At 37.9% G+C, this 7,823-nt stretch overlaps 2 protein-coding genes across 2 annotated transcripts; both read left to right on the top strand.

Annotated features, from left to right (window-relative positions):
- The first annotated feature begins 1,238 nt into the window (after nucleotides 1-1,238).
- Nucleotides 1,239-2,672, top strand: LOC122312830 (protein FAR1-RELATED SEQUENCE 5-like). Its single transcript, XM_043127475.1, has 3 exons — nucleotides 1,239-1,301; nucleotides 1,399-1,521; nucleotides 1,608-2,672. The coding sequence occupies exons 1-3, from the start codon at nucleotides 1,239-1,241 to the stop codon at nucleotides 2,670-2,672; spliced, it is 1,251 nt and encodes a 416-aa protein (XP_042983409.1).
- On the top strand, nucleotides 2,175-5,081 carry LOC122314241 (protein FAR1-RELATED SEQUENCE 5-like). The gene is made up of 3 exons (XM_043129715.1): nucleotides 2,175-4,080; nucleotides 4,186-4,263; nucleotides 4,355-5,081. Exon 1 carries the CDS (start codon nucleotides 2,697-2,699, stop codon nucleotides 3,993-3,995), a length of 1,299 nt encoding a protein of 432 aa, XP_042985649.1. The 5' UTR covers nucleotides 2,175-2,696; the 3' UTR covers nucleotides 3,996-4,080; nucleotides 4,186-4,263; nucleotides 4,355-5,081.
- Nucleotides 5,082-7,823: the final 2,742 nt, after the last annotated feature.

The raw sequence follows: 7,823 nt of genomic DNA, 5'->3' as shown, positions 1-7,823 counted from the left end.
CGGAACAGGTGCGTCATCGGCTGATGTGTCGGCTGACGTGTACAGCCACGTCAGAAAAATAATAATAATAATAATAAAAAAACAGAAACAAAGCAGGAAAATGAGAGGGAAAACTGAAACCGAAATAGAAGCAGAAATATTTTGTGCTGAAGGAGAGAGAAGATCCAAAACAGAAAGGGTCGAAGCTGAAAAATCAAACCAGAAAGTCGCCGGCGTGGAGAAAAACTAGTAGGTGAGGTCGCCGTCCGTCACTTGTCGTAGCCCCCTTTCCGCTCAGCCCCAACTTGCATCCGGTTGAAACCCAGGCGCATCCAAGTCCATTCGGTAGAGTTATGTTTTGGGTTTATCTGAGAAAATGTTATTTTATTTTATTTTTTTTTCTGTTCTATTCTTTCCGGGTAGACAAACCTGATTTAGTCTTGCTTTTAGACAAACCATTGAACCTGAATATGTCCGTAAGCTCCTGTCAGACTAGAGAGTATAAAGTAAGGAAAATTTGCTTGAAGTGAATATGTATATATATATATATATTTTTTTTTTTTCTATTGTATTCTTTCCTTTTAGACGAAGTTGATGTAGTCTTACTATTTGGTTACTACAGATTTTTTGTATGGTAGTAAGGATGTTTACGGGTCTCCAGTTTTCGGGTGTTGATGAATGTCCTGTTTCAGCTTATGGGAAAGAAATGATAATGCTTATTCCATTATGTCTATATCTCTATTTTAATTTTTACAACTACAGCATATATGGACTTGGATGCCATAATAAACTTGGTTCTATGATTAAATTTAAAGTTTTTAATGAGCATGAAACCACATGTTCACAGCAAGGTAGTTGGTTGATTAAATTTTTGGAAGAATTCATATTTGCTTCCCACTGTAGTATTAAAATAGAACATGCCACTAATTATTTAGAGATCAAATCCCAGGGTGAGTATGATAAATATTTAGAGATTAAAGAGGGAAAAACAATTGACAAGACATTTGAATGTTTGCTAGAAGAAGATTTTGTCAACTTGGTAAACCATAGTTAGAATGTTCTCCACCTTAGAATTATTATATTCAGTGATTGGCTAGAAAGCATTTGCAGGACATTGTTTCGTTCCTAGTAATGTTGATTTTGGGAATTTTTGTAGATATTAGTATCTTGCTTCATTTTTTATATACTAGTTCATAGATTATAATGTGGTTTAAGTTATATAATATTGGTATTGACAATTTATTTGCCTCCCTCTTAGCATGGGAAACGGAAAAGAAGACCTGTTTAATTCAAAGGCATCTAGCTCAAATCCCCCACCCGCGGTATGTTGTATTATTTAATATATCGAAAACATTATTTGTTTATTAGTTGATATTTTATTGTCAAAATACATCAATAACTTATCTAATAATATTTTAGGACATACCATCCACGTGTCCAAACATCCCAAATAACATGCATTGTTACTATGGACCAACGCCTGCGTGGTCACCGGCTTTTTTATCATATCCTAGTGCCAACCTATATCCAAGCAACCTACAGGTGGTGATGTCATATCAAACATGTTTAATTTTAAGGATTAGGTTTTTGAAAAGAGTTTAATTGCATTGTTTTTTTCTTTTTGCCAGAATGGTAGTTACCCATTTCAACATGGCATGGAAGACCCGGTATCTCGCATTAGTACAAGCTCCATTACAAGCAAATTCCAAGGTATAGAGGATAATAGACCTGATGGTTTGGAAACCGAATCGCCATGTACATCCTCTAGAGTTGATGAATGTGTTGCGGATAGACCAGATGCACAGGATAATAGACCCGATGGTGGGGAAACTGAAACCCCCATATGCAGTGCAGAAGCATCTGAGAAAGTGCAAATGGATGGTGATGATGTGCCAAAGTCCAAGATGGAGTTTAATTCGTTAGAAGATTTAATGAGTTATTACAAGGAATATGGTAAGAAATGCGAGTTTGGGGTGATGACAAAAAGGAGTGAGAGGGGAGAGGATGGGACTGTTAGATATGTCACACTTGCCTGTGCCCGTGGTGGGAAAGCTCGGAATAGGATTGTGAATGTTGCCAACCCTCGTCCGACGGGAAAGACAGAATGTAAGGCAAAGATTAATGCCTCAAAAACTGCTGATGGAAAGTTTCGGCTGAATACAGTTCACAATATCCATAATCACAACCTGAGCCCCAAGAAATCGCGCTTCTTTCGCTGTAATAGAGAAGTAAGTGAATCAGTAAAAAGAGTTCTTGATACAAATGATATGGCTGGGATCCGTATGAATAAGAGTTTCGGATCGCTTGTTGTTGGTGCGGGTGGATTTGAGAACCTCCCATTTTTGGAAAAGGATTGCCGTAACTACATCGACAAGGCACGACATCTACGACTGGGCGCAGGTGGTGCTAGGGCGCTCCAAGACTACTTTTTACGAATGCAGTACAAAAATCCGGGGTTCTTTGCATTAATGGACCTGGATGATGATGGTAGGTTAAAGAATGTATTTTGGGCAGACCCCCGTAGTCGAGCTGCGTACCAATATTTCGGTGATGTGGTCACATTCGACACCACATACCTGACGAACCGATATGGGATGCCCTTTGCACCATTTGTTGGTGTAAACCACCATGGGCAATCAATTTTGTTGGGAGCTGGCTTGATTTCCTCAGAGGATACTGAGACGTTCGTGTGATTATTCCAGACCTGGTTGCAGTGTATGGATGGTATAGCGCCGAAGGCTATTATTACTGATCAAGACCGAGCGATGAAAAATGCCATTTCAATTGTTTTCCCCGAAAGCCGACATCGATTTTGCCTTTGGCATATACTTAAGAAAGTCCCGGAAAAGCTTGGAAGCTATGGTTCCTACAAAACTGAAATGAAAACTACCCTAATGAAATGTGTGTATGACACCCAAACTCGGGAAGAGTTCGAGAATTGTTGGGATCAGTTCATCACCACGTACAACTTGCATGATAATGTGTGGTTGAAGAGTTTATACACTGAGCGTGAGTACTGGGTACCGGCATTTTTGAGAGATATTTTTTGGGCTGGAACGAGTACAACTCAGCGGAGTGAGAGCATGAATGCCTTTTTTGATGGCTATGTTTATGCTAAGACAAACTTGAAAGAGTTTGTCGATCAATATGATAATGCGTTGAAGAAGAAGATTGAGAACGAAAATGTAGCGGACTTCCACTCATTTAATGTCACAATTCCCTGCATCTCTAGATCTCCAATTGAAAAGAGATTTCAAGATTTGTACACCAATGGAAAGTTTAGGGAAGTTCAGCTTCAACTGGCCCGCGTTATTGACTTGGACCCAGTTTTTCTCAAGGTCGACGGTACAGTAAAAACCTATGTGGTAGATGATGAAGTTTGTCTCGAAGAGTTCACGAAGTTGGTTACACACTCAGTCCAATTTAGTCAGGAAGATACAGGTGCTGCAAAGTGTTCTTGTGGTTTATTTGAAATGAGGGGGATAGTGTGCCGGCACATCTTCGCTGTGTTCAAATGTAACGGGATTAAATCATTGCCAGATAGGTACATTTTGGATCGATGGAGGAAGGACATCAAAAGAAGATACATGTTAATCCATAGCAGCTACGACACAGTGCATCAACGGGAGGATTCCACAAATTATTCAAGTCTTTTGAACATCTGTTACAAGATGATTACTCATGCTGCGGGTTCGAGAGAACATACTTTGGATGCAACTAATAAGTTGCATGCAATGATTGACCTTTATTCTGGCAATCTGGATCCCACAGCACATGCAAGTGGTACCGCAAACGTTACAGCAACTGTTGGTTCTTCAAAACAAGTTCTCAGTCCACATATTGTGAGAGGGAAAGGGAGACCCCCATCTCTGAGGAGAGCATCCAGGATGGAGAGAGACTTGCGAAAAGTTAAAGAGAAGACCAAGCGAGCACAGGGAAAGGGAAAACGCAAGCAGGTGCTGATATTCTATTTGACATCTACCTTGTTGATGCTTAATTTTTTTATTACTACCTAAAAAATGATTATTATGGTATGTTCAGCGAGATGGAGAAGATATAGCAGTCGTAGACGTGTGCAAGAATTTATTTGGTGTCGTGCAAGTAATATCTTCCCCGAAAGACTTTTATTTGAATTATAAGATAAATGATTTTGTCTATGTGTCGTATTAAGCATTGTTTGTAATTTTGGTGGCACCGTATAATCAGACTGTTCCAGAGAGCATACCAGCTGCTGACATTATTGGAGCTCAACCCCAAGAAAGACTAATGCAAAGCCAAGAAAGTGTACGTGTTTCCCAACTTTAATTTTATGGATGATAATTTTAATAGTAAGTTTGACATGAGTTGGTTTTGCATGACTTTTATTGGTCTACAGATGCAATTTGGGTTGGTTGGATCACAACCGCTAGAGGCTATATTGGATGGTTCACAACCACGGGAATGACATTTCAATTGTCGTGGGTATGCCTTTCCGTGGTTATACATTATCATAATCTTTTTTAAGCTTGGGTTTTAATGATTAGGGTGTTCTTTGTGGGTTAGAGTTTCGGATTTGGCACACAATTTACATCAATTGTTTTCCCTGTAGGTTCATCCCGTGGTGTACAGGTGCTGCTGATCCATTTTGTTATGAGTTGGCCTACCACTATTTAGCTAAACACATTAGGGTGTTAATCTTGTTGTTGGTGGTATTTTGGGAATATAGATACTTGTTGGTGTAAAACTTTAATTTTGCCTTCGATGATGAGGGGGCAATAAAGCTTTAATTTATTTCCTCATCACTAAGATCTAAATGCATGGTTATACTATTTGGATCTCTTGGGTTGATTAAAGAGTGATGGTGCATTGTGTTTGAAAAGAAGGTTCTACCATCTATTTGTACCAAATGTATATTATGGGTGACATCTTGGATCTCTTTTACATATTGATTCTGAGAATGTGTATACACTAAAACCGGCGTTGAAGTGAAGTGGCGCAATAGCTTAATCTCTACTGATCCAATCTTTGTTGTGTAGTTTGTGGTGCTTGTAATATTCTGTGTAGTTTGAGGTGTGTCCAGGTGGAAAGAGGATCTTGCACTAGAATGGTGTTTTTGAAATGAAGGTTCTGATTTGTATTTTTACGCAAGCAGTGAAATAAAGTCAGCAGCACCTGTATTAATTGATTGGCATGGATTGGCATACAGTTCTTGTAACTTATATCTACGGTTACTGTTATTATTTGCTAAGTCGAAATACAAGAGCTACTTCCACAATATAAACATCGAATGGATGATTATTATAAGCACAATTCTAAACATCCAGAAAGCACATATGCATGCATAAAGCTCAATGCTCAATGCTGATTATGAATGCATTCTAAACATCCAGAAAGCACATATGCATAACATTCACAATTTCTAAACATAAAAGATATATAACATTAAAAATATTCTTGTGGCCACTGTTCCAGATCCCACTACTACACCATAATTCCCAAAGTTTGCAGGTATTCAAACTCTAACAGTGTGCATTACATAGGTTTGAACAAAATAAATAATTTACAGAAATGGAAAGCGATGCATTTAGATCCTCTAATACAAGAGCCAGCGTCCAATACAAATTAAAAGTACTACTAATGCAATCCCACTAAACTGTTTTCCCAGTTTGTGCTCCCTCTTAATATCAGGTTCTTGTGTTTGCCTCAGCAACTCCTTCTCAAGCTGATCCACCATCTTACGCAGGTCAATCTCCCTTTTTTCGAGAAGGTCGACTATTTTTTAGAGATCTTTCTCCCTCTGTAACAGGTCATTGATTCTTCCTTGAAGCTGGAGCTCAGTCACTTGATTACTATCTGCCCACTGGAAAAACTTGCAGAAGGGTAATCCCTGAGCATTAGACCACATATTAGTGGGCTTGAAGACTGAAAGAAATGTGAACAGAAAGGTTACAGCTGTAATTACCTCTGTGTTGTACTTTGGACACCCTAAGAATGGCTGGCCAGGATTTTTTGCTGTGGTTGAAAATTTCAGTGTTGCTTTCACCCCACAGCAGCACAATGGTTGCCTCATGGTACGTTTAGCAAAAGATGAAGAAGACATTGATGAGGACGATGACATTTCTAAGATGAACCAAAGAAGAGAAAGGAAAAACTAATTTCCCACAATTAGTTAGTAACATATATTTATATTTCAGAAGAGAAAGTTATTAGTGGTCAAAATCCAAAACTAATTTGCCACAATTATTTGGTAAGAAAACAGTGTATAGTTGGTAACAAAACAATTACCACTAGACTATTATATGGGTAACAACACAGTGTCTCCACAAACCTACAATTAGTTACTTAGTCCTACGGAACATAGGTTTGAACATGACAAACTAGTAAAACCAATATCCAAAAGTTAAAGGAATGTTTATGGAAAGCTTGGTATCATTCAATATGATCCCACACCAAATTACACCAGAAAGCACCTGTCATGTAATTTCTAGCTACAAATTGAGTTATGGAACATGACAAACTGGTAGTATGTGGTCACATATTTTCTTAGTAATTCTTTGTATTATAAGCTTTATTATTCAACAGTAGGATCTATTCCAATAATAGATATTGAAATAGTAGATATTCAAACAAAAAAAAATTAACTACATATTGAAACAGTACCAAATAAAGTGTAAATATATCGTTAGCAAATATAAATAGACAATGAGTTAAAAAGAGATTACGAGTTGGGTTAAAATAAAGAATGGAAAAGAGTCCAAGTCCATAAGAGAAATGATAGCATTTGTAGTTTCAATTTTCATTTGAAATAGTTACAAGCCCCTAGCCTGCTCTGTGATGAAGGATTTCGAATGAAATGCCAAAATCTTAATGACCTCCACAAATTTATGTGACAAATGAACATAATCCGGCATACATAAACAATAACTATAAACTAAATACAACTTACAAACCGTCCTCTAGCTCTCAATTATGACCATTTACAATGAAGATGTCTGGAATAGCTTATTATTGGCAGTGTTCAAATTTGGGTTAGTACGATTCACTTGGATCAGTTTGTTGTCAATTCATAAATAATTTCGATTTCATAGACCTAATACTAACCCAACATGACACAACCCGATTGTAAGCTATGTCACACTATAATTTTCTACTACAAACCCATCTCCATCTACACATTCAATTTCAATTAACCATATATTAGTGGTTTCACATACAATGTTGTGAAATTATTATAACTTAGAGGAGGAATAAAACAAACAAGGACCTTTCAACCACTAATTCATAGACATTTTCAGTAAATGAAGACCAAGTATGTATAGCATTACTAAATGAAGACATTTTCAGTAAATGAAGACCTGTCAAATGGGCATATCAAATTTACTAGTAGTATTATAAAAAAAAAAAAACAATAAATTAACAATAACAGAAGACCAAGTATGTATAGCATTAGAATGTTGAAAACAAAACCAAAACACGTGGAAAAGGAGAAATCTAACCTGATTTGAAACTCGGTGTTAGGGTTGGCTTTTTTGTCGGTGTTAGGGTTAGAGTTAGGGTTTTGGTGCTATGTGGGCTTCACATTTCAGATCTAGTGGATAAGACGACAGGGCTTTGTGGCTCTGGTTCGTGGGTTCAAATTGGGTTTGTGGTTCGTGGCTCTTCGGTACGAGATGTGAAACGTGGGTTTGTGGGTCATGGGTTTGAGTAGAAGCCGAAGACCAAGTGATACGGGGACTGCTTTGTGAGCGGGCTTTAGATATCAGATCTGGTGGAGAAGATGACAGCCACGTACAGGCTCTGGTTCGTGGGTTCGAACGCCGTTTGTGATTCGTGGCTCTTCAAAACGAGATGCGAAACTAGGGTTT

This window comes from Carya illinoinensis, chromosome 6, assembly GCF_018687715.1.
Source record: "Carya illinoinensis cultivar Pawnee chromosome 6, C.illinoinensisPawnee_v1, whole genome shotgun sequence".
NCBI classification, from domain to species: domain Eukaryota; kingdom Viridiplantae; phylum Streptophyta; class Magnoliopsida; order Fagales; family Juglandaceae; genus Carya; species Carya illinoinensis.
This window is presented reverse-complemented; position numbering and strand designations above follow the sequence as displayed.